A 25,770-nucleotide genomic window follows, 5' to 3' on the forward strand; every position below is an offset into this window, starting at 1 on the left:
AGTGGCTCACGTCTGTAATTTCAGCTTTTTGAGAAAATGAGGCAAAAGGATCACTTAAACCTAGCAGTTTAAGGCTGATTTGAGCTGTGATTGCATCACCGCGTTCCAGCCTGGGCTACAGAGCCAGAATATATATATTTATATATATATATAATATATAATGATATATACTTTATATATATTATACATATAATGTGTATATATATATATAAATTGACAGTAATACATTAAAATCTAGAATCAAGTTCTAAAAGCAACAGCAATGTGCATTTCCAGTCTAGTTTAGTGACTATTAGAATTAAAGCCAACTTCAGGCAAGACATTTCCAAAAACATAAGAAAAAAAACAAAAAGAAAAAGGAGAAAAAATATTCCAGACTTTTGAAGACATTTATTAAAATCATAACTTGATGGTATCCTCTTTCTCATCTTTTGATGAGTAAAATATTAAAGTACTCCAATACTTTAATATTTGATGAGTAAAATATTTGATGAGTAAAATACTTTAATATTTGATGAGTAAAATATTTGATGAGTAAAATACTTTAATATTTCATGAGTAAAATATTAAAGTACACACTGGGTCAACACTGCCTTTCAATAAAGACGTACGTGGGCTATGATGACTCCAGCTGTGATCTGCGCCACAGTGGGCAGAGTGCTCACAGTGGGTCCTCGGGCCATGGGAGACCCCATTAAGTACACTGAACAACATGCCATCAAAGCACTTCCCATCTGACACTGCCCAGGGCCCACAGCAAGCTACAGCAGCATCACAACCTTTGCCAGCACAAAGCCCAGTGTCCTTTCACTTTATCTGTGTGTATGAGCACACACACTTATGCTCGCCTGTGTATACCCTCACACCATTGTGTACGCTGTCACAGTGGCACCGCCAGCTACTGAGGAGTGTGCCTTTTACCAAGTCTTATTTCAGGCTGGCTCAACATGAGGACATTGTGCATGCAATACTGACTTTGAACTGAGTCACTCAAAAATTAGTCAAATCAATTCAGGTAGTGTGTGTTTTTCTTTCTCCTGCTTTTGAAAACAACCTGCAGAGGAGTTTTTTAGCCACTTATTTAAAATGTTAATGAAGGAACCTGTGAGTGCAGAGGCACAGAAATGAGCAGTTGATTTAAGAGTCATTCCAATGCATAAGCAAGTTCCAAATGCTCTGAGAGGTGAGGAGGGGAAGATGCAAAGGGCGCCTTGAGAAGAACTGCTTTTGCAGTAATGCCCTTGGCAGCTCCCATCATGCTGGCTGCGATGGCATTCACCCCACTGCGGTTGTCATCATCAATGTGACTTTGTTGTTTTAGAAGGATCTGTTGTGGTCAGGGTTCCACCTGTCCTTCCCCACACCATGGCCCTCCAGGCAGTTCCTGGCAGGTGCTGGCCAAATGAGACTTGGGCAGAAACAAAGGACCAGGCCTGCAGAAACAGGGACCCCGGGGCTTCCAAGGGGGGCAGCTGACTGCCTGGTGCAGAATCCATAGAATTATCCACTGTGGGAGCTGGAGGGACCTGCACAAATCCCTGGGGAGTGTGTTAGAATTTCCCCAAATACTGTAAAAGGGAAAAGTACTCACACTTTATCACGTGAAAGACTAATGATGTCTAGGAGCTGACACAGAACAGGAGGACGCTGTCCACTGCAGGGACAGCGAGCTGTGTCAGGACAGAAATGAGCAAGCTTGAGTCTCCGGGGACACCTGGGGAAAGAGTAATGTAAGGCACACAACAGGGCTGTGACTCACTCCTCAGAGTAGGCTTGGGTCCCCAGAGTAAAGATGAACAGACAGCCTTCCCACATCATGTAGTGCGAATGGCGGGGCTGCAGGGGATGTAGTGCTCTTGCTGGTGGGCTGCCAGAGACCTGTCAGTCAGACCCACTTCTTAGTGAGGGTCCCTTCATTTCCTCTCTGGGATGCATTTCATCATATTCACTTGTTACCCACGATTCTTCCTGACAGTCTGCAAGCATTGCATCTTTTTCAGGCCTGGGGTCTGGCCCTACCCCAGGGGATTCTCGCCTCCACACCAGGGACCTGGTTACTGCTGACAGCAGGGAGAGAAGCAGGCAGAGGGGTCCAGCACGGGCCTCCCGCATTCATAAATCCTATTTTTCAACCAATATTGCGAACTGCCTGTCTCTTGCTCAAAGAGGAGCCTCAGGTCTCAGGAGTGGTCAATGCTGAGCTGACAAAGCTATTGAAATTCCGATCTCCATAGTCTTGAGATCTCTAGTGTTGCCAGGAGACTGTCGGGAGGAGCTTGAGAAGAAAGAGGCACAGGATGGTTCACACTGCTTTTTCCAAGTGCAGTCAAGGGACAGCCTCTACACACTGAGGTAATTCTAGATGAATGTCTCCACATTGTTCCCTCCTCCTTTCTGGAGAGTTTAGTGCTGGCTGACTGTAGAACACTTTATTCACAGAAGCAATTAGAAAAAAATATTACTCTTAGTTCACATGCTCCAACGTCACACTGGGAGTAACCGGTTCCAGAGGGAAAAGTCATGACTGGATCATTTGTATTCTCATCAGCCGCCTCCACGCACGTGGAGATGGATTTCACTGGTGTCGATACATGTGTTCACGTCCACAAGAGGCCACTCAGAGGGACTGAAGTGACTTCACACCCACCGCAAAGCCATTTCTGCTGCCAGAGTCTCCAATCTCCAATCACCAGGAAATTCTCCACCAAGGAAAGAGCTCCAGCCATCTCACTTGTAATCAGTAGCATGGACATTGTCTGAGAAATATTTATTTTGTCTAGTTTAAGCTTAATTTACACAAACACTAAAAATTTGTAAAATAAACTTTAGCTTTTCCTCTAACTATATTTATATATAAATCCCTGAGCAGGTAGCTGTCAACTTGAAATTCTCTATCTACAGTAATAAACATCAGGGTGCAGGGAGGGACCATGAGCCCCTTCCCTGTGCAGAGCAGGCGCTGGGCTGTCATTGCAGGAGAGCAAACCTGGTCTCCCTTCTGAGCAAAGTGGAGGGGGTGGGAAGGGCACGGCGGTGTAGGAATTCTTACACATCAGCACAGATGCTGGCAGGCCTACTCTTCACTCACTCTGGGGGCCTGGAGGTCCCACCCTGATAACACCACCCTGATAACACCTCACAGAAGTGCTGGCTTTTCTGTCCTTGTTAGACCTCAGGGTAGGTGGTGCCAGGGATGATAAATAACTTAACCAACTGGGAGAAGAAAACAGGCAAAAGAAGGAAGGGTGAATGAGGAAGAAGAGACGAGGCCACAGGGGTGGGAGAACGTAGTGATAAAGCCAGGGGTGACAGTGTGATAACAACTGACAGGAGAGGAGAGGGGGGCCCATGCCCCTCATTCCCCTCCTTCCTGAACAACATGAGGGGTGCAGGGAGGGTGAGCCCTCGGTGAGTGAATGCAGCAGTTCAAAGAAACAAAAATAGACAAAAACAATAAACATTCTCCAAGGACACCAGGATTTGGAGAGGAAACTGTGAGACCTCTGAATGTCCGATGCCCAGTAGTGCTGAGTGGGTAACAGGAAGCCTTCACCCCCCAGCCCTGTGCACAACCAGAGACCAAGGAACCTGTGTCACCAGTACCTAGGGCTAGAGGAAAGGGCTTCCAAATGGCTCAGGAAGATGAGGGGGCATTTCCCTCCACCGCTGGGACCAGATGACCACAACTCCCCTGAGGAACCCCTTACCAAAAAGAATTGAACATAATAGTGTTGCTTAAATATAAACTGGCTCATCTGATCAACCCGATACTGAGCCCAGGACACCTCCCTCAAGGTGGCTCCAGTTCCCTATCATCTCGACTTTTCTCCCTGGCCTCCCACACTCCCTGAGCCTGCCTGGAGGCCCCCCTGTCCCCTCTGCTGTCCACTCCAAAGAGAATAAGAAACCAAGAGCATAAGCCCCCCACAGGTCGAGGATAGAGGCTTGGCAACACTTCTTTCCCTTGGAAAATTCCTCTACTAGCAAATCTGCTTCCAGGTGGCAAAAATGAGAAGTGATGGGCCAGCAGCCAGGTGCACAGCTGCAGAAGCTACATGGACCTGCCTCAGGGGCCCACAGGCAGGCCACATCTAGAGTGAGTCCAGAGGGACCAGAGAGAGTCTGGGATCCAATCAGGGATGATCCTTCTTTCAGTTGGGTCTAGCAGATTTTCAAAATCCGGTCTTTCCACTGAGGCCATACCAAAGCTCCCGAGGACGTCAGGGTCTCCAGTTCCCCCAGAGCCCCTCATGAAGCTGTGATTTCCTCTCAAGTTGCATACACTGGCCAGGTAAAGGCAGTTTCTACTCACCAGGCGAATGGTCAGCTCGCCTTCAGATTTACCAAAGAAATCTTGGTCCTACCCCATACTTGCCGGCTCAGCAGGCTTTTCAAAATGAAGGTATCTCTGGAGCTGTTTTGTGGACACTAGGAGCATTAATGGACAAGCCCTGTGCTGGTCCCATGGTACCCTGTGCACCTGGGTAAGGCTGGAATACATTGGGGGCAGGGCCCCGACATGCCCACTCTGGAACAGCGTGGGACCTGGGGAAATCGTCAGTTGTTTCCTGTCCTGCCATGGCTGTTCTACACATCCCTGGAGACTATGAGCATGGATTGTGGTGCAGTAGTGGCTGTGCAGGACCAGAAGTGTCCATTTCTGACTTGGAAGCAGAAGACACCCAAGGCTTAGGGTAGAAGGAGGGGCTCCAGCTCCATACCATTCCCAGTGCCAGATTCCCTTGGCAGAAACAGGAAGGAATGTCTGGCAACCCACCAAGGGTCAGACGCCATGGCAACCCTAGCAGAAGCTGCCTAACCCTGGCTGTTCCAATGACAGTTAGACACTCTTGGGAAGGTGGAGTCCTTTGTGGGAGCTCAGGATGGGTGTCCTGGAAGTGCCACTTAAAGACCACTGAGGCCTTTCAAAATCCCTGTGTTAGAGCTGCAGCTCTCCATGTGGGCTGCAGTGCAGTCACCTACGGAGCTTTAGGACAAGCCCAGGGCTCAGCTGCCCAGACCAGTGCCTTGAGCACTTTCATAGCAGGGAAAGCAGCTTGGAGAAGCGTGCCTGGGAGACCATGTGGCACTGCCTGGCTGGGTCCTCAGCTGACAGAGGTGAGGGTAGGGCTCATGGGGACTTGGTAATGCTGTGAATTATATATGTTTGGCACGAAGGTGCCACAATGCCAAGGCCCCACGTCTTGGTAATTCCATGAGGTCTGCATGAGGATGAACTAAACACCAAGTGCAGTCCTCAAAGGTGTAACAAAAGAAATATCCACACAAGCGACTCTTTGGAACTGAGTCTGGAAGAAGGGCCTGCCTGTTCCACTGCATGAGAATTTGCTGAAAATAACTTTGCTTCCCATTTCATTCTCTTGGCTTGTTCTAAACATCACCTCCTCCCCATTCCTGTAATTTGCATCATTCTGGGCCCCTTACTCTTGTTGCATCTATTTTTACATTTTATGGATACCTGGATTTGATTTACTTAAGAGCACATATGGCTGAATTTTGTATTTGTGGTAATCATTTGTTACATTTGCCCCCATTTTATCAAATGACAGTTTTTTTCTCTTATTTATTTTTAATATGTTAAAGATTTTGTATCCAGTTTATCTAAAACTCCTTGCTTAAAATGAGTTTAATTCTAGTAATACATACATATTTATCTCTGGATTGTTTTATACTTCGATGTTAAATGTTTTTCTCCAATATATGACTGCATGGATAAGACTTTTTAAAAGATACAATAAAATCTGATCTCTCTGTCTCACTTGATCATGTGGCTAAACGAGTCAATCCTTCCATCAAATAGAAATATCCGGTATCACTTAATCTGATTAATAAGAACATGCAGTGTGCACGTGCTCCCACAATGAGAGACCAAAGCAAACAGCCAAAAAGGAGAGAATCCCATGATTTCTGTGTAAACTCCTACAGATACTATAAATACTTTTTGCTAGAAAGAGTATTTTAAACAAAAGGTCTTCAGGCAAATGTATTAAAATTGCCTTGGATATGAGGGACCCTATCACTTGCAAAACTTGGCAAATTGGATAAATAGTGATTAAAAATACAAATTACACAGAAAACTCTTTTAATAAATTGTTTTAATTTAATTAATTAAGTAAGTAAGTAATTTGAGACGGAGTTTCATTTTCGTTGCCCATGCCAGAGTGCAATGGCACGATCTCGACTCACCACGACCTCCGCCTTTCGGGTTCAAGCGATTCTTCTGCATCAGCCTCCCGAATAGTTGGGATTACAAGCTTGTGCCACCAGGCCCTGTTACTTCTGTATTTTTAGTAGAGAAGGGTTTCTCCACGTTGGTCAGGCTGGTCTCGAACTCCCGACCTCAGATGATCCACCCGCCTCGTGCTCTCAAAGTGTTGAGATTACAGGCGTGAGCCAGCGCGCCCAGTCGAATAAATTTATCTTTTAAAAAAAATCTTAATTGAGGTTCTTTTTAAAACATATATATATATATATATATAATATATATATATATATATGTGGAACGCTTCACGAATTTGCGTGTCATCCTTGCGCAGGGGCCATGCTAATCTTCTCTGTATCGTTCCAATTTTAGTATATGTGCTGCTGAAGCGAGCACTTAATTGAGGTTCTCTAAGGGAGCCTTTTAGGCAACTTGCCCTCTAGGTGTATTGATTGCTAGAGGAGCTGAAGTCAGGCGAATCGATGTGGCTCCTCCATCCCCCCTGCTGGGAGCATCCTAGAGAGACAGCCTGGAAACCCTCGAGGCCCCCAGGTCCAGGGAGCAGCCATGGCGCTCAGTCCCGCGGTGCTACCCTGACCTCGAAGCCCGCGCCAGGCACTCGCGGGCCCTCACTTTCTCTTCTTCCAGGGCGGCGGGATCCTCTCCTGCGCCTTGACGTGGCGCTTCTTCTTGGCCTCCTCCGCCTGCCGCTTCTCCTTGGCCTCCTTGTACCTCCACTTGGGGGATCCGCAGGTGGCCGCTGTCCTTGGTGCTGCCCTTCCGCGCCGGCCGCGGGTACTAGAAGGTGGGCGCGGGCACCTTGCTGTCGCCGACCCCGGGCACCACCACGCTAGGCCACACGCTCCTCTGTTGCATGCGCTGCGGAAGCAGGAAGCTGGCCTTCCGCGAGGCGGGCGCGGCGGGGCCCCAGGATCCCGGCAGCGCTGCAGGTCCGAGTCCTGCTCTCAGGGAGCCCTCCCGCGAACCCACGGCCGCCCGGACGAGCCTCCTACGCTGTCCTTGGCCCTCCCTCTCGTCCGCCTCCTGCACCTGCATCCTCTCTCCCCGCGCCGCCAGGATTTCCTGCACCGCCAGCCGCCTCTTCCCCACGCACGGAGTGCTCTCGGGACACAGGGTCTGGCATGCGACAGCCACCGCAGGGCTGTTAGAGGCTTGTGGTCATCCTGACCATGTGATCCAGGGCGCCCCGGTCCTCCGGGCCCTGCACGGAGCGCGGCTTCAGCGCGGACAGCTCCAGTCCGTGAGCATCTGGAGGCGGTTCTTGGAGCTCTAGGGCTTCTGAGCCCTCTCTGGGAGCGGAGGCAGCTCAAGCTGGTACTTTTCCCTGAACCGCTCCCAGCAGGGGCGCTCCAGGAGCCACTGCATGAGGCGGACGTGTAGGTGGTCACTCCAGCGGCAACATCCCATGGCGGGGGCCCTAGCGTGGGCACCCTCCCCTACTAGCTCAGGGCTTGGATGCGATCCGTTCGACCCTCCCTGGAGCCTTTCCTCAGGGCGGTGAACCCGAACGCGTTTTTCCTTTCCAGGTCAAGACCCGGGACATAAGTTCAACAAGTAGTTGATGATGATAGCGTGCCCTAATTGCTACCAAACGGCCTCTTTAGTAAAACAACGCAGGGAAGTCCTGAACAGATGCTCAGCTGCTTTCCTCATTTTCTTTTTAATTCCATGATGGGTCTGTGTCAGTCTGACAACATCGCTCCTGGGCTCTGTGACTCTGCTGGTCTTCAGTGCCTACTGAGAGGGGTCCCTGGCCGTCATCAGGCATGAAAACCTCAAAGCCCTCTGTCCTCATTGTGGGATCCCTGGGCCAGCTGCATCAGCCTCACCAGGAAACCTGTTGATCTGCTCATTCTTGGGCCCCGCTCCAGGCCTATTCAAAGAAATACTCCAGGGGCAGGGCCTGGTAGTCTGTTTCCACCTGATCTGTGCTAAAACTGAGATGAACCAGCCCAGGTGATGGTGATGCAGGAAGCGCCAGGCTGAGAGCCAGTGTCCAAGGCAACTGTGCCCATGGGGCAAGCGCAGCCCTTGCCTATGCAGCTGTGATTAGGGCTGTGTTCCCCTCCCTGTCCTACCAGTTGATGTCAATGTGGGGTCACTCAGCTAAGGCCACAAGGGTATATCCACAAAGCCATGGTAGCAGGCGACAATATCGCCGATCCAGCCATTGTGGTCAGTCTCCTGCGCTTCCTTGGCGCTCAGCCCCCGACGCACCAGCGTCCCCAGCAGCCCCATGCCTCCCGGACACTCTCCTCGCCCTCGACGCCATGCTCCTCCTTCTCCTCTAACGGGTAGAAAGAGTTGTCAGAGGCGATGCTGCGTGTATTAGACGGACTCAAGAAATCCTGCAACTCTTCATAATAAGCGCGGTCCTCCTCGACCTGCGCTCCCCGGGATGGGGACGGCAGTGACGGGATCATGCAGCGCGCCCCGCCGCCCTCCAGCCCAGTCCCAGTCAGAAGCACCCTGCTGGCGACTGGAGGCGCGGGCAGGGGGCCGGGGCGCCGGCCAAGGGAGTGAGGCGTGGGGCAAGCGCCAAGGTCCCTACTTCTCGCTTCTGCGTCCCCAGAGAAGCCATAGCTCCCGCGCTCCAGCCCGGCAGAAAACTGCCTTCTTTTACATTATTAAGTTTTTTTCATTTTAATTTTTTTGGACATTGATAAAATCACTTTCTGATTTTTGAATAATTTTCAAATTTATCCTCAAAAAAATTTTTTTTTACAATTTATTTTAATGCTTTTATTCTTTTGTGAATTATAATTATTGTAATTTCTATCTTCAATTATTGTGGAAGAATTTTATAAAATCTTTTTCACATAATAAAGTCTAATATATGAACTATTATTTATTTTATCTCAAAAATGAATTTTAATTAAAGTTTTAGAACACTTTATGTTTTGAGACTTTTGTTACTTATGTGACGTTATAACTATTATTCTTCACTCTTCTAGTGAATTTTTAATGTCATTCAAAGGGTACATCTTGATTTACCAATAATTAAACATATTTCTCAAAAATATTCTTATCAGATATTTAGAATTTCACCTTCCACTGGCATGTTAAGTATGTTCTCCTTCCGTTTTAATGCATATTTTCCCTCCAAGGCCCCATGTTATACTCCTTATTCACCCTCCATTCAAGATGTGAATTTTTTTTATTATTTATCTTTTGAGACAGAGTCTCACTAAGTGTGTCACCCACGCTGGACTGCAGTGGCATGATCTTGGCTCACTGCAATCTTTGCCTCCCGGATTCAAGTGATTCTCCTGCTTCAGCCTCCTGAGTAGCTGGGATTGTAGGTGTGCACCACCATACCCCATTAATTTTTGTATTTTAAGTGGAAACAAAGTTTTTCCATGTTGGCCAGGCCAGTCTTGAATTCCTGACCTCAAGTGATCTGTCTGCCTAGGCCTCCCAAAATGCTTGGTTTACAAAAACAGCAATTAAATGCTGGAATGATGACTGGGAACTTGTCTAGAGTCTCCAGTGATTAATCTCCCTATAATAAGGCAGAAAGCCTTCCTCAGAATTATCTGGACTGACATCACTCATTGTCCAGACCTGTTAACAGACTCCTGCAACCCAGTGCTGTGAGTCTCAAATGTGCTCCTCCAATAATACGGTAGAAGGCCTGAGTTTCCCCATCTTTGAATGCCTGGAGGCTTTTAAGGCACACGAATGTATTGATCCTATAAACTTTATGTTTTGTAAAAATCTCAGACTAGGTGAGGTGTTTGGACAAATTAAGATTCAGGGTGATATCCACCATTGATACAGAAAATCAGTCTAAAAAATTATAACCTCAAAGTCCTGAATGAGAAAAAAAGCTTTCCTTAGACCCTCCTTATAATTGTCTTTTTATATATAGATGTAAGTACTAAAGGACAAGCTTTGCCTGATGTAGCTAACCTAGATATATACAGATTTATTAGTCGTAGAAGAAACAATTATAATTTTCAGGTAAAATGGCTACATAAAATATTTACTTGCTGTTTTTGAGACAAGTTCTCACTCTGTCACCCAGGCCCAGTGCGATGGCACTATCAGAGCTCACTGCAGCCTCAAAATTCTGGATTCACGCAATCCTCCCAACTCAGCCTCCTGAGTAGCAGGGATAACAGGTGCACACCACCACTCAAGGCTAATTTTCTTTTTATTTGCGGTAGAGATGTTGCCCAGGCTGATCTCAAACTCCTGGCCTCAAGTGATTTTTCTGCCTTGGCCTCCCAAAGCCCTGGGATTATAAGTATGGCCACAATAACCAGCCTTAGATCAATTTTTTTTTTAATACAGATGGCTTCCCAACTAAAAATATTTTATTAGAATTCTCTTAATTCAGCAAAGCAATGTTATTACTGACCCAGTCTTCACTTATTTTCAGCCTATATGCAAGAACAAAATTGCCTTTATTTTTTAATTTATGCTTTATTTTACATTTTCAAGGTGCACAATATGTTCTTTTGAGAGACATATACATAATGAAAAGATTACTATAATCAAGAAAATTAAATCAATCATATCACTTAGCTGTACTTCTTTTTTATGATAAGAACACCAAATGTCTACTCCCTCAGAATATTTCCCCCAAAAAATACAAGATTATCAAATGTACCTACAGGTTGTACATCAGACTCATTTATTCTACATAACGGCACCTTTACAACTTTTGCCCTTCATCTACCTACTTTCTTCCCACCAGCGACCAATGTGATCACGTTTTTTAATGTATTGAAATTTTAAAAATAGATTTCAAATATGAGTGAGACCATGAAGTATTTTTCTCTGTGTGTCTGTCTTATTTCACTGAAGAAAACTGCCGTTTACATGTCTCCTAAATTGAGTACAGAAATAGAGTGCTAGTCAAGAATGTGTTTCAGTTTTGTTAGATTATTTTTTCCAAGTTATCTTCTTTATCAGTTTTTACTTTGTACTCTAGAAGAATCAAAATTCTTGAATTTAAAAAAAAGTCTGTAACCAGACTATTGATAAATAAATTTCTTTAGGGATTAAAAACTCAAGAAGTTAAAGATTTCTGGATTAATGATTGACAATGTTCTTAGTGGTCTCTCTTTGATTTCTTTCAATTGTAAGTAGGTCTTGGCAATATTCTAACATAAATTCTGAAAAGTGAAGAGAATAAATGAATTAAATATTTCCAGGAGCATCAATAGAATAAGATTGTCTTGGTTAATGGCTAAGAAAATATGCTAAATAGATACAGACACTTTTTCATCTTCCAAAATCAGAGTCAAAGACTAAATGATCGTAAAGTAGTTACTTCTGTCTCTGCAAAAGTAAATCTGAGCTAAATTAGAAGAACGTCAGGAAAAAACTTTTCCTTGAAAACTAAAAACAAATAATGTAATTAAATTATGAGGCACTGACTGTTGCAGAGAGTTTTAACATGAGTAGAAAAGCTCACAAAATATAGGTGAAAATTAAAAAGAAGTGCAGGGTTGGTGCTCTAAGGTGAATAATTTTATCATCTCAGATCCCTTGGAAAAAAGCAGCAAGTCCAAAAGAAGCTGGTGATAGCTTTCTCTCTGCTGACCTCTAATGTGCTGCATGAAATACACGGGGGAGAAGAGAGACAGTTTATTACACAGTCTATGTAGTATAGAGTGAAAGAATAAGAGAACATTTCTGATAAGTATTTTCAAAATTGGGAGAATCATTCCCATTTAAGGGACTAAAATACAAGTAAGATGTTTCTTGCCACATAACCCTCAGCCAGGCAGGCTCTAAAAAGGACAACACTGGACACCTCGACAATGTTAAAAAATAGGGTTTACTCACTCTTGAATACTAAGACCTCTGCTTACTTTTGGCAACACCTTCTCTGTTTTGTTGAGGTTCTGCTTTGTTTCATTGAACAACTCTCTTGGGTTATTTTCAGTTGTGCCAGTGATTTAATCTGTTTTCTGAATCTAATGATAAAAATAAATATTGTTTTGTGTGTAAATAGCATTCCTAGATATATCTTACAACTTGGTGTGCCATCTACCTAATTTTGAACCTATAGGATGGGAATAAAAGCATTGTGAAAAACACCAGGTGATTTTCTCAAAGCCAAATATTCTTGTCCATCCTACTTTTCTTTCAGCTTTCCTGCTGCATGGGACATGGCAATAAATGGCAGCTCTCTGCACACAGAGGCAAAATTCAGTTGTTGAAGATGTCAGTCTTCTTCTTGACCAAATTCTATACTGGTACAAACATGTGAGAGCAATGCACCTTCTGAATCATTCAAATTTGTGCTCTTCATTAGAACAGATAAGCCAGTGCCCTAGAAGACGTAGCTATTACATTCTATCATAGAATTTTCCAGGCTGTATCATTGGGATTCTTAGTTAAAATTTAAATTAATTTTGTTCTTTATACTGCATAAGAAAGTTTATACCACTTTATGCTTAGTGAGTAATTAAACTTATATGACAGTTTAAATAATGACAGTCTCATTATTCTAAGCCTTGTACCTCTTCACCATCATTTTACATAGGAACCTTCCTCTTTCAATGGTTTATATTAAAAAACCCAAGACAACTGAAATCAATCCCATAAAAATTATGCTACAATTATTTTAAACCATAACATAATAGTATTATCTTTGATATGAATCTGAAAATCGATTTATTTCTTATCTTTTGATAGATATTCACTAGTATATTCTATCCTATTTTGATACATTGTGGAAAAGTATTTTAATGTTAGAATAATATTTGTACATATTAACTCCTCTACTTATCCATTTATTCATCTTATTTATGGTGTACTATATTCTAAAAATTGCACTGGATAATGGTAATATCTTAACAAATAAGACAAATACTGCCTTTGCCCCCTTGGAATTTTCAATCTGGTAGTAATAAATATAAGAGTTTTCTGAATATTATAATCTGATATAATATACTCAGAGAGAATGTAATAACAGCAACCCAGCACTGAAAAACTGTTGCATGAGCTGAAATGTGATTAATAGCTAGGATCTTGAGAAATAATAAAGTCTGTGAGGTCAACTTAACTTGGTCAGACTTAAAAAGAAAATAAGCGCTCGTCTTTATTCTTTGTAAGATAAGATATTCACCACTTTATTTTTCTACCCCAGCCTGTTCAAACATACAAGTAAGACAAATGGTTTACAGTGTGTACAAACTCTGAAAACATACTCTCAGAAAAAAAAATCATATTAAAAAATTTATATTGTATGATTTTATTTACCTAAATGCATAAACATAAAAAGTAGATTAAGTGTTGTGAAGGAATGGGGAAGGAGAATGGAGAATAAATGTTAATAGGCATTGGGATTCTTCTGGAAGTGATAAAAGTGCCCAGGCAGTAGAGAGTTTTGATGGCTGCACAAGTGTGATATACTAACATTCTCTGAATTAAATACATTAGAGCATGACTTTCACGGTAAGTGAATGAATCTCAACAAACCTTGTACAAAAAAAAAAAAAGCCATTATTGATGTTCTAGTGAAGATTCCACAATAATTTATTAAGTAAAATAACTTAGCTAGCAAATGTATACATTCAAGGTGTTTATCCCATGTATAACCATAAAGTAATTACATTCCATGAAGTTACAATGAGCTCACAGGCTCTCACACATAGGATCTCAGGACACTATTTACATCATATATGGGAGGTCACAATAAATTATCATGAAACCAACTTTTCATGTACAACCAAAGCAAAAGAAAGGCCTCAGAGAGGAAGAGAAGGAGGAAGGAGGAAAATCATAGATAAGAGAACCTTTAGAAACATCAAAAAAACTCACAGATCCATTATCATAATCCAGAAACACCCCAACCCGACCCAGAGGCCTTTGCACATGCTGAATTAAAGGTGGAGGGCTGGTGGAGAGACTATAGTGATTGCTCCTCTTTAAGGAAATTAACAAAAATGTTTCATCAGAATCAATAACGATATTGGTATCTGCTGTCCTGGAATCTCGACAGACTCCCAGAATCCAGGTGGAGGAGTGGGTCACATCCACTTCCCAGTAATGCCTGCCAGAGGTGAATGCTTGCGCTCCCCACACAGCAAAGCTCTCCACTCCCTGGGGATCCATGGGTGCACTGCGATGGTCATCTCCAAATATCACACGTCTCACATCCTCAGAAAGGCTTATATAGCAAGGAGTCATTTCCATGCTCAGAGCATTATCCACTGACAAGGAAAAAATATTATATTAGTGAGTGCTATGAGGGACAGAGGCTCTGTGGCCCAATTATTCACTTCATTCGCTCTTCTTCCAAGAAAATACAGAAAAAAGGAAGCCAAGAGAGTTCAGTGCCATGCATCCATGAAGATGAAATGTCATTACAACTCTACAGCACATACAATTATGTATTGTTCCTTAAATAATAGAGAAAAAATGTGACCATATCCCTGGGCGAAGTAATGATTTAATATCTACCTCTGCACAGTTTCTTTCAGGACATATCAACAATTTTTTTCTTTAATAGAAAAAGCTTCTTGTATTATTTGTCTTTAAGATCATCAATAGGTAGACATCACTTTGCTGTGATATGGGTATTTATTGGAATGTAAGTTATGCCTGTTATAGTCTCAAACATCAAAACTTTGGTAGAAATTAACACATGTGAAGTTTATAAGTTTCTGAAAAGCATACTCTCACTTTAAACTATCTGTTTAACCCCCGATTCAATCTGCTCTGGGTTCCTGCCCTCTGCTACCTAGACCTGTTCTCTAGAATGGGCTTAACATGGTTAGGCTATGTTCACACATCCCTCAGCTTTCAGTTGTTACGACATGTATCTGATGGCATTAGAATTATCCTGATTATGGACATTTTAGTCATTTTCTTTGTTGATCAAAACGTTCTGATTTTATAAATTAAATAAAGTTTACTTCTAAAATGAATGTAAATACACATAGAATAGAACCAATTAAAAACCATTATGCCAAATCTAAGCCTTCAAAATTGAATTAAAATACTCATGCCACCATGAGAATTAGTGTCTTCATAACTACATGACGTGAATACTCTTTGTCCTCTTATTCTGAAGATAAAGTATGCATCATGCTTCACATTTGCATCAAACTCTAAGTCAGGAAATTGAGTTTTGATCATTGTAGTATTACTATGCAGGCAAAGAAGATGCACATGTTTTAGAAAACTATGTGTTACCTACATGTCAAAAATAATAAAACTTAAATGGGAAAAGTCTCGACCAAGGGACCCAATAAGGAAATGATTTGAGGCTGGACTGCCAAGCAGCTGGCTCTTACCTCTGAAGTTGTTGAGCATGTCTAAGACTCCAGTTATGCGCCATGAAGTGAGCTCCGGGTTCACTGGCTGGGGCTTTTGCATCTGTGCCAAATCAGCCCTGCAAAAAAATGGTCTCAGTTATATTTCCAGGCCAAGAGCTAATCACACAGTCATACAAAGGTATCATATTTTCATATAAGATGTTTCCTCAGAATTCTGCCAGTTTTGGTTAACTGCGTGTACATTTTATTCCACACTCTAGGAGCCATACAAATAATACTTTTTCTGAATTTTATTGCATAAAAACCCAATTTCCCCAGATATGCTGTTTTCAGACATTACACAACTTCTAAACTCATTAAAAGTCATTACCTCCCTCTGCCCATCACATCTCCTGAGGGAATGAAGAAATCCTGGAAATATTTCAGAGAGCAGAAAACTCAGACAAAAGCATTTGGGACCACAGCCTGCAGTTGTCACTAATGTTAGTCAGTGTCTAGCAGAGAATGTTCACTGAGACAAAAGGCTTTAATCTTTTGTGTGAAACAAAGGAGTCTAATTCCAGCCTGAGAACCCTGCTGCTGAGGGTCCTGAGGCAACCATTTTCCTGAGGTCTTTCCTAGAACTGGGTATATTGTGATGGAGCAAGTCCGGGTCATTGATGCTTTTAGGAAAAAAACCTTCCTCCTCAGCCCAGCCTGAGGGAATCTCTGTCCTACCTCTGTTTTTTTTTTTTTTTTTTAACCTTACACCCCTCTAGAGTAGAAGACACCTCTATGATTCCACAGAGTAATTTTGTATCAAGATCTGTGGGGTAGGGCTGGACAGGATGGATGGACTGGGAAGGACAAACTTCAGAATGGCAAATTGTTTTTACGTATATTTGAATTCATACAAATTTTAAGATGAAAACTTTCCAGACCAAAGAGAAGAAGACCTCAGGCCCTCTTTTGAAACAAAAATGGAAATAGCCACTCAGAATGATATTAGTACCTCAAAATGTATACATCCCCTTCATTCACAAGAGAATGACTTTTCAGAAATAGCATTTTTTTAGTGTAAACTCACCTTGCCGATACATTTCTCACATCCTGCAAAAAATAAAAGATAATGTTAATTATGAGAGATTTTTCCTTCTGCGTATTTTCTCATACTCTTGTTTCTTTCTGTTTTACTGTTTTTAAAATGTGAATCTTTTTATTCCCCTCTAAGGAATCATTCTAGGCTACGTTAATAACAGCACGTCAACTAAACAATGAAAGGCTCCATCAGTGGGCATGAAGATAAAAGGAGCTGAGCAAGAGACGGTGGAGTAAAGCAAAGATATCTAGGCTTCCAGTGTCATTAATTTCTTAATCTTATTTCCAAGGGAAGGTCTGACCATGCATGACAACTATTAAAACAAAGCAGAACCATATGAGAAACAGAGTACATGGACATTGATGAATAACTTTTACAAACCTCACCCAGACAAGGGGAAAACCCTCAACGTCTTCAGCAAATCACTGTTGTATGGGACATCAGAGAGTGAGGAGGAACTAGGGCATATCAATGGAGTATTACTAACCTTCCCCTAGCCTCGAGTTCTAATGATTTTAGATGATCTCTCTGTGTGGATAGTCCTCCAAATTATATTGAAGAGAATTTTGTTACATGTGATCTGCTAAAATGGTAAACATTTCCCAAAGATTACCCAAAGTATGCAGTAATAAGTGACTGGACAAAGGTAATGTAATGGTGGGAGTCAGACAGCATGTGTCACTTAGCTTAGAGCAGTGACATATGCAGGTGACATTTGCATGCCCTGGCAGCAATGTCTAGCAAGGACTTTCTGTCTCTGAGGATGGACCCTCCCTCCTCACCTGGAGCAGCTCCACGTCAGGCAAGTGGCACGTCTCCCACAGCTCTCTGTACATGTCTTTCATCCTTTCTAAATGTTGGGTCATTCTCACTTGACTGTCTTGTAGTTGTTGGAAAAGCTCTTTTGCTTCTCTTTCCAGTGCCTGCAGTTGCAGTTGCTCCTCCTCATGGAGAAGTAGATGCATCTTTTGATATTGAATAGTGATTATCACCTTCCTTAATGACACATAGTCCTGCAGAGATGTTTGGTTTAAATTACATGTTCTCACTCTCAATAGAAAACTTCAAATAATTATATGTGGGTGTAATCAAGCAATTTGTAAACTTTCTGCCTCACTCTTGCAAAGAGTCTTGAATATTTGGTGTTTTGTTTTTTCTTTTCTGTCCATCTTTTTCAATATTCCTATTCTCTCTCCCTTTTTAAATCAAAACCTATATAAAGACTTCTGGTTTCTGTCACTGTGATGCTTCTTTACAGTTCTTACTGAGTCAATTATTTCCTCTATTAATCTCTCCTTTAGGATTTTTCCATGTCTAATTTGCCTAAATATTAAAGAACATTTAGCCATACATCGTATTATGCATTTTTTTTACTTTTACTATATTTTTACTCTATTTACTATTCTATTTCTTTCCTCTTCCTCACACCCAATCTTAGTGAAATGTTGTCTCATCTCCAGTGTCTGAAAAGGTTTATACCGACCTTCAAATTTGAACTAGAATACATATCCTTCCATTTATCCAATATACTAGAATTAATTTGGCTAGATTGTGTGGGCTTCTCTATTTGTGATTCCTAGTGTATCAATGGAAATCACTATATTTTCTTGGGATGAAATCACTATCTTTTAACTGGTAGTTTGAATTTAGCTAAAAAGTATAAACCAACATTGTGCTTATTTGCATAAAAATAAACGAAATATTTTCATTCTTACCACTAACGAACGAAATTTTCTAGTTTCCTGATTTAGATTATTTTGTGTCTCTTGATTGATTTTCCACAAAAAGTCCATTTTCTTTATAAGTTTCTCCTGCAAAAGAAGCAAGAAGCTTAGCAATAATGAAGACAGTATACTAGATTTCATTCCCTTATCAATTAAATAAAAAGGCTATAACTGAAAGAAACATAAATTCAAGTTAGAGTGGAGTGGCCAGATTTTTCCAAGTTAAACAAATTTGGTTCTAATAATTTGGATGTGAAAAATGATAGAAATATAATAGAGAGTTTTAAGGGACCCTTCAGATAATATTATCAATTTTCGGAGAAACTGGCTTTTATATAACATGACTTTGAAAAGTGTTCTTGGTGCTGGTCACCTGTTCCACAGCTCCATTCTATACGTTCGAACAATGTTTCTAAGGAAAGCTCCTTTAGTGAAGTCTCAACACAGCTATGATTAGAGTGCCAAATTAGTCAGCAACGTTGAAAGGACACATTTATGTGCTATGATTGACATGGAATAATCGCCACCTCCACCATCTGCATTCTCATCACCATCATTGTCATAGGCCTTCATCATTCTTATTTGGGATTCTATACATATGGAACTGCCTTAGAGGCATCACATACCCTGCATTCCTCAGCAGCCCATCCTATTGGACTGTGACTGTGAACCATGTGCTCTGGTGACTCAGAGCAGGGCCCACAGAGCAATTGCTTGTCAACCTCACAGAAGAGCTCCTTAGTCTCCTCATGGAGCACACAGATATTGTGTGAGTTGTTGATGTTCTGAGGTCTGGTCTGTCTGGCTAGGGAAGCCAGCTTTTTCAGTGCCGCATTGGTGTTGAAGTCAGGCTTTGCTGAGATTTCTCTGCACTCAGGGCAGCGCATTGGTGCTCTGCCTTCTTCCCAACAGAGGCAGAGGCAGGGCCTGCAAAAGCTGTGCCCACAGTCAATGGTGACCGGGTCTATGAAGAAGTTCGTGCAAATGGAGCAAATGAGCTCATTCTGGAAGGCTTGCAGGGTGTCTGAATCCATATCTCTGAAAATTAAGAAAAAGATGAGAATTTCTTTCTCTTATTTTTATTTGTCCTGATGAAAAGGAAAGACAAGGTCAGTGGACTATTTTCCTTGTCTGCTTGAGCTCTGTCCAATATGTCTAATAAGTTAGCTCCAGTACAAACTGAGACATAGTAACTGCAAACATGCTGGATTTATAAAGTTTTCCCTCAATAGCCACTGAAGATTGGGTCCAGGACTCCCTGAGATACCAAGATCCTAAGATGTTCCAGGCTCTTATTAGTAAATGGTGTGGGATTTGCATGTAACCTAAACCTATCCTCCTGAATACTTTATGGCTAGATTACTTTGAATGCCTAATACAATGTAAATGATGTATAAATACTTGTAATGCCATACTGTTTAGGAACAGCAAGAAGATTGTTAAAAATATGTACATGTTTGGTAGGGCACGGTTGCTCACGCCTATAATCCCAGCACTTCGGAAGGCCGAGGTGGGCAGATCACGTGGTCAGGAGACTGAGACCATCCTGGCTAACATGGTGAAACCCCGTTTCTATTAAAAATACAAAAAATCGGCCGGGCGCGGTGGCTCAAGCCTGTAATCCCAGCACTTTGGGAGGCCGAGACGGGTGGATCACGAGGTCAGGAGATCGAGACCATCCTGGCTAACACGGTGAAACCCCGTCTCTACAAAAAATACAAAAACTAGCCGGCGAGGTGGCGGGCGCCTGTAGTCCCAGCTACTCCGGAGGCTGAGGCGGGAGAATGGCGTGAACCCGGGAGGCGGAGCTTGCAGTGAGCTGAGATCCGGCCACTGCACTCCAGCCTGGGTGACAGAGCAAGACTCCGTCTCAAAAAAAAAAATACAAAAAAAATACAAAAAATTAGCCGGGGGTGGTGGCACATGCCTGTAGTCCCAGCTATTCAGGAGGCTGACGCAGGAGAATTGCCTGAACCCAGGAGATAGAGAGGTTGTAGTGAGCCGAGATGATGCCACTGCACTCCAGCAAGGGTAATAGAGTGAGACTCTGTCTCAAAAAAAAAAAAAAAACAAAAAAACAAAAAAAGACATGTTCAGTACAGCTGCTTTTTTCTTCCTGTAAATATATTTTTCTGAGATTAGTTGAATCCATGGATATGAAACTTATGGATATGAACAACCAACTGTGATTCAAATGAGAAAATGAGATGAGAGCCCTCATGGTATTTTTGTTAAACAAGCCATGCTCTCAATCATTCCCAGTTACTTAGCAAGCTTAAAGCCTGGGTAGAGGGTAAAAACTGAGATGATTTCTCAGTCACTTATATAAGCTGATTCTTATTTCTTAATCTCATTCTTAAGAACATTCTTAATCTCGTTCTGTCTCTGTCATTCTCTCTCAACGATTCCATGATGATAATATATGAAAGACACTTAGTATCTATGCTATTATTCTGTACTCCCTGCCCCCAAACTCACCTATGAAGTTTGCTCACACAATTATAAATGAAGTAGGTTTTATCTAAGATTGATTAATCAGAGTGGACTATCAACTCCTAAAATTATCAGTCATTAAATTTTTCCTTTTAACTTTAATATCAAAACTCTTCCTTTCACTACATTAATTGTAAATAATATCTATTATTTTTAATTTAGAAAATTTTTCCCAGTCAATTCAGATGATTATAGAGAACACTTTCACATTCTGAAATAACAAATATTTAAACTATAATAATTTACAAGAATTAATCAACAATTAATCATCTTCTAAAATAACAATAAAAGTGAAGATATATATTAGGTTTTCCACTCTACACTAGAAAATCCAGAAATGCAGTTAATGGAAGTATGGCCACCAATTCACCATTCCTCTTAGTGACTTGTGAGTTGCAGCATCTTGGGAGCCCTTGTCAGAGGGTTACATCTGCTTGCTTGCTTGCTTGCTTTCCCTTTTTTTTTTCTTTTGTTGTTGTTGTTGAGATACAGTTTCACTCTGTCACCCAGGCTGCAGTGCAGTGGCGTGATCTCAGCTTACTGCAATCTCTGCCTCCCAGGTTCAAGCAATTCTCCTGCCACAGCCTCCGGAGTAGCTGGTATTACAGGCACCCGCCACCACCCTAGGATAACTTTTTTTGTATTTTAAGTAAAAACTTGGTTTCACCATGTTTGCCAGGCTGGTTTCTAACTCTAGACCTCAAGTGATCTGCCTGCCTTGGCCTCTCAAAGTGCTAGGCTGCAAACATGAGCCATCGTGCCCGGCCAATTAAAACTATTTTCAACGGCTTTCTAATCTAGTCTGCAAAATGCAAATTTTGAAGAGACGCAAAGAAGACCTTTGCAACAAGAATTTTCAAAGTAATTCAACATTTTTAACATTTACTTTTGTGTACATTATAACCATTACTACATGCCCCTATTCTAGTGAACATTTTAGGTATTTTATGGGTTCTATCTTTGCATGAAACTATGGAAATATATCTTTTCACACTTAAAAATAATCTAAAAATACAGAAAATAGTCACATAAGAAGAACCAAATAGCAAGGGAACACAAACCATATATTACAAATTGAAGATACTTTATATTGATTTTCTGTAAAATCACGAAGACAGTTACTTGTTTGCTTAGAAAAGACCCAAGCATGCTGCCCGGTAAATTTAAAGCATTTTTAAGAGAAAATGTGAGCATGATGGGTTTACTGCAAATTTTATACTTACAAGGCTACTATGAATGGTCACAGTCTAGAAGCTCTGTAGATACCCAGATTACAAGTAACCTCTAGTGCTCCAAAGCCCAGCAGCCACAAATCTGGTGGGTTCTCACTGAAGGAGAGAGAAATTTCTGGACAAGTATCCTTTTAAAGGATATGGGCCGACGAAAGACCACACCCACTTCCTGAGATTGATTAGATTGCACAGAAAGGGGTAAATTGGATGATTAGGTTTATAAAGTATTGAAAACCGTACTTGGGGGCTCAAAGCTCAACAGACAAGTCTGGAATGAGATGTAAGAAAGTTGACTTAACACAGGTCATTCAAAGAAATATTTTAAGTATAAGAATTATTTCATTAAATATCACAGGCTTTTTTTTTTTTTTTTTTTTTTTTTTTGAGGCAGTATCTCACTCTGTCATCCAGGCTGCAGTGCAAAGGCTTGGTCTTGGCTCACTGCAACCTCTATCTCTCAAGTTCAAGCAATTCTCCTGCCTCAGCCTCCCAAGTAGCTGTAATTACAGGCACCCACCACTAAGCCCAGCTAATTTTTGTACTTTTAGTAGAGACGAGGTTTCACCATGATGCTCAGACTGATCTTGAACTCCTGACCTCAGGTGATCTGCCCACCTTGGCCCCCCAAAGTGCTAGGATTACAGGTGTGAGCCACTGCACTGGGCCACATGCCAATTTTAAAATTTTGTTTCTCACTCTATTTTAAAATTATAATTGCTTAAGTGCCTAGCCGTTATTTCTCTGAATATGTTCCAAGATACAACATTAACTGGGATTACCAACACATCTGTACTGTGTAACTCTCTTGTTTAAAAAAGTACAGCAAGGAACTCAATTGTGTTTCACATAATTGTATATATGGTGGTTGATAGAATTAGTTGTAGCCGCCTGTTTTTCTTATTTTTACTATTATGACTATTTCCTATTGATTGTTTTGACTATTTCCCAATGGATTTACTGGAAATTTTATACTCACAAGGCTACTATGAATGGTCTCAGTCTAGAAGCTCTGTAGATACCCAGACTACAAGTAACTCCTGGTGCTCCAAAGCCCAGGAGCCACAAATCCGGTGGGTCCTTCCTGTAAGAGAGAGAAATCTCTGGACAAGCATCCTTTTAAACTGTATGGGACCACAAAAGACCACACCCACTTCCTGAGGTTGATTAGGTTGCACAGAAAGGGGGTAAATTTGTTGATTAGGTTTATAAAGTATTTAAAACCACACTTGGAAGCTCAAAGCTCAACAGACAAGTTTGGAATGAGATGTAAGAAAGCTGACTTAACACAGGTTATTCAAATAAATATTTTAAGTATAAGAATTATTTCATTAAATATTATCACATGCTAATTTTTTGTTTGTTTGTTTGTTTTTTGTTTTTTGAGACAGTATCTCACTCTGTCATCCAGGCTGCAGTGCAATGGCTTGGTCTTGGCTCACTGCAACCTTTGCCTCTCGAGTTCAAGTGATTCTCCTGCCTCAGCCTCCCAAGTAGCTGGGATTACAGGCACCCACCACTAAACCCAGCTAATTTTTGTACTTTTAGTAGAGATGGGGTTTCACCATGTTGCTCAGGCTGATCTTGAACTCCTGACCTCAGGTGATCTGCCCACCTCTGCCTCCCAAAGTGCTAGGATTACAAGTGTGAGTCACTGCACCGGGCCACATGTTAACTTTAAAATTTTTTTTCTCACTCTATTTTAAAATTAGAATTGCTTAAGTGCCTAGCCATTATTTATCTGAATATGTTCAAAGATAAAACATTAACTGAGATTGCCAACACATTTGTACTGTGTAACTCTTTTGTTTAAAAAATACAGCAAGGAACTCAATTGTGTTTCACATAATTGTATATATAATGGTTGATAGAATTAGTTGTATCAGCCTGTTTTTCTTATTTTTACTATTTTATGACTATTTCATAATGATTGTGTTATATGAAAATAAAATTTGTTTTTTATTCATCCACCTTTTTCAATAATTTTAAAACTGATACTTTACATATATATGTACATAACTATCTATAACAATGTTATGTATTCATATTTTTAAAATTATATAATAATTATTTACACAATAATAATTATTATTTCTTTTTTTTGAGACGCAGTCTCCCTCTGTCACTCAGGCTGGAGTGCAATGGCACGATCTCAGCTCACTGCAACTTCTGTCTCCCAGGTTCAAGTGATTTTCCTGCCTCAGCCTCCCGAGTAGCTGGGATGACAGGTGTCTGCCACCATGACCGGCTAATTTGGGTATTTTTAGGCGAGATAAGATTTCACCAAGTTGTCCAGGCTAGTCTCAAACTCCTGACCTCAGATGATCCGCCCATCTCAGCCTCCCAAATTGCTGGTATTACAGGCATGAGCCATGGCACCTGGCTGCTATTTACACAATAATTATGTACATAATTATGTTTAATAGTGCATGAAAGTTATTTTTTAACACAGTTGCCATACTAATAGAGTTTGTTGTCGTTCACCATGATTTAATAAATCACCAATGTTTACACACAGTTGTATTCATAAATTATCTACTGTTTGGGGATTTAGGTCATTTCTATAAACTTAAAATTAACAAACCTTGCTAGAAGTTGAAAAGTAAAAATCTATATAAAAGTCACCATTTACATATTAATAGACATTTAAAAATTATAAAATTTATAAAAGTCAGCATATCCTAGGAAAAGATGAAGTGGCTGTTTTTTTAATCGGTCCATGGCATTGCAAATGAGTAGGTTTTCTGAAGTGTCATTTGATCAGCATTATGCTTCCAAAAAATATCCAACAAAGTTTAGAAAAGGTAATCATAGATACTTATATGCAGACTTTCCCAGAAATGCTGTTCTTTGAAAACTGCTTCGAACAGTTCTTAAAATGTTGCATATTATCTACCTAACTGTAGAGAAGAAAGACTTTCTAGTATTCTCACTTCTCAGCAAAAATTCAATTCTGTATTTTGTAGGCTACCTGTATTAGACAGAAATAAACAATAAGCAACTTATGAGATGCATACAAAAGAATTTAAAAAGTTGAAAATTTTAGTGCTAGTAGCTGAAAAAGTTATTATCTATTTTACTACAACCGTGTTACCATGCAGGATAGGTAAGAGAGACAAAGTAGTACTTCCTTACCTAACTAAAAAATACTCTCAATCAAGTGAAAATATGAAACATTTATTGATTACCAACTCTGTGCTAAAAACTGTTCTAAGTGCTTCACATGTTCTAGCTTACTTAATTCTTACAACAACCCCATGAAATAAATAATATTTAATACTGATTTAAAGACTAAGAAATGTAAGAATAGGAAACATTAATAATTTGCCCATACGCATACTCTAATGAAGGAGGAGAACTAGGGTTTGAAACCAGGGAGTCTGTCTCTGAAACCTGTTTTCCTTTCAGTGGCGTTAAATATGATGTCAAAGTATGTTTCTAAGTCACCAAATTACATACAATATATTGGGGGGATGCTTCTTGCATGCTAGCAGAATTGATTGAAAGTTGACAAAGCTTTGAAGTATTGTGCAGGTTTTAGTTCTTTTTTTGAATAATAATATGCACACTGTCTTACATCTACCATACTGTCCAACTCTCTATCAATGACATGACAAAAATCCTGTGAGCATACTAAGTCAAACCCCATAACAAAGGCATTGTGAAAATCCTAGTGGGCAGTGCAGCTCTTCTTTTCAAAGTACAGAATGTCTCAGAGGGTCTCATTTGCTCACGAAATGAGCGTCTACTATGGACTCTC

At 41.1% G+C, this 25,770-nt stretch overlaps 1 protein-coding gene, 1 non-coding gene and 1 pseudogene across 2 annotated transcripts; all 3 read right to left on the reverse strand.

The window, feature by feature from the left end:
- Positions 1 to 6,512: 6,512 nt before the first annotated feature.
- On the reverse strand, positions 6,513 to 6,619 carry LOC117081940. The gene has a single exon (XR_004436390.1). It is a non-coding gene; the product is annotated as a U6 spliceosomal RNA (small nuclear RNA).
- LOC117081352 lies at positions 6,571 to 12,371 on the reverse strand (annotated as a pseudogene).
- A 1,553-nt stretch (positions 12,372 to 13,924) lies between these two features.
- LOC117080493 (tripartite motif-containing protein 64C-like) lies at positions 13,925 to 19,322 on the reverse strand. Its single transcript, XM_033205606.1, has 6 exons — positions 18,915 to 19,322; positions 18,280 to 18,375; positions 17,347 to 17,577; positions 16,553 to 16,575; positions 15,505 to 15,602; positions 13,925 to 14,418 (listed from the first exon to the last, which is right to left on the reverse strand). The coding sequence occupies exons 1-6, from the start codon at positions 19,320 to 19,322 to the stop codon at positions 13,925 to 13,927; spliced, it is 1,350 nt and encodes a 449-aa protein (XP_033061497.1).
- Between the last annotated feature and the right edge of the window lie 6,448 nt (positions 19,323 to 25,770).

This window comes from Trachypithecus francoisi, unplaced genomic scaffold (assembly GCF_009764315.1).
Source record: "Trachypithecus francoisi isolate TF-2019V2 unplaced genomic scaffold, Tfra_2.0 Lachesis_group8, whole genome shotgun sequence".
Taxonomy (NCBI): domain Eukaryota; kingdom Metazoa; phylum Chordata; class Mammalia; order Primates; family Cercopithecidae; genus Trachypithecus; species Trachypithecus francoisi.

What these genes read in the sequence shown, in the direction of transcription:
- LOC117080493 (XM_033205606.1), bottom strand. Translation starts at nt 19,322, where the DNA reads ATGGATTCAGACACCCTGCAAGCCTTCCAGAATGAGCTCATTTGCTCC. An exon ending in GAAAATTTCGTTCGTTAGTG is followed by an intron (nt 17,578 to 18,279) that starts GTAAGAATGAAA and finishes ACATCTCTGCAG; the next exon opens with GACTATGTGTCATTAAGGAA. An exon ending in CTGACGTGGAGCTGCTCCAG is followed by an intron (nt 16,576 to 17,346) that starts GTGAGGAGGGAG and finishes TATTTTTTGCAG; the next exon opens with GATGTGAGAAATGTATCGGC.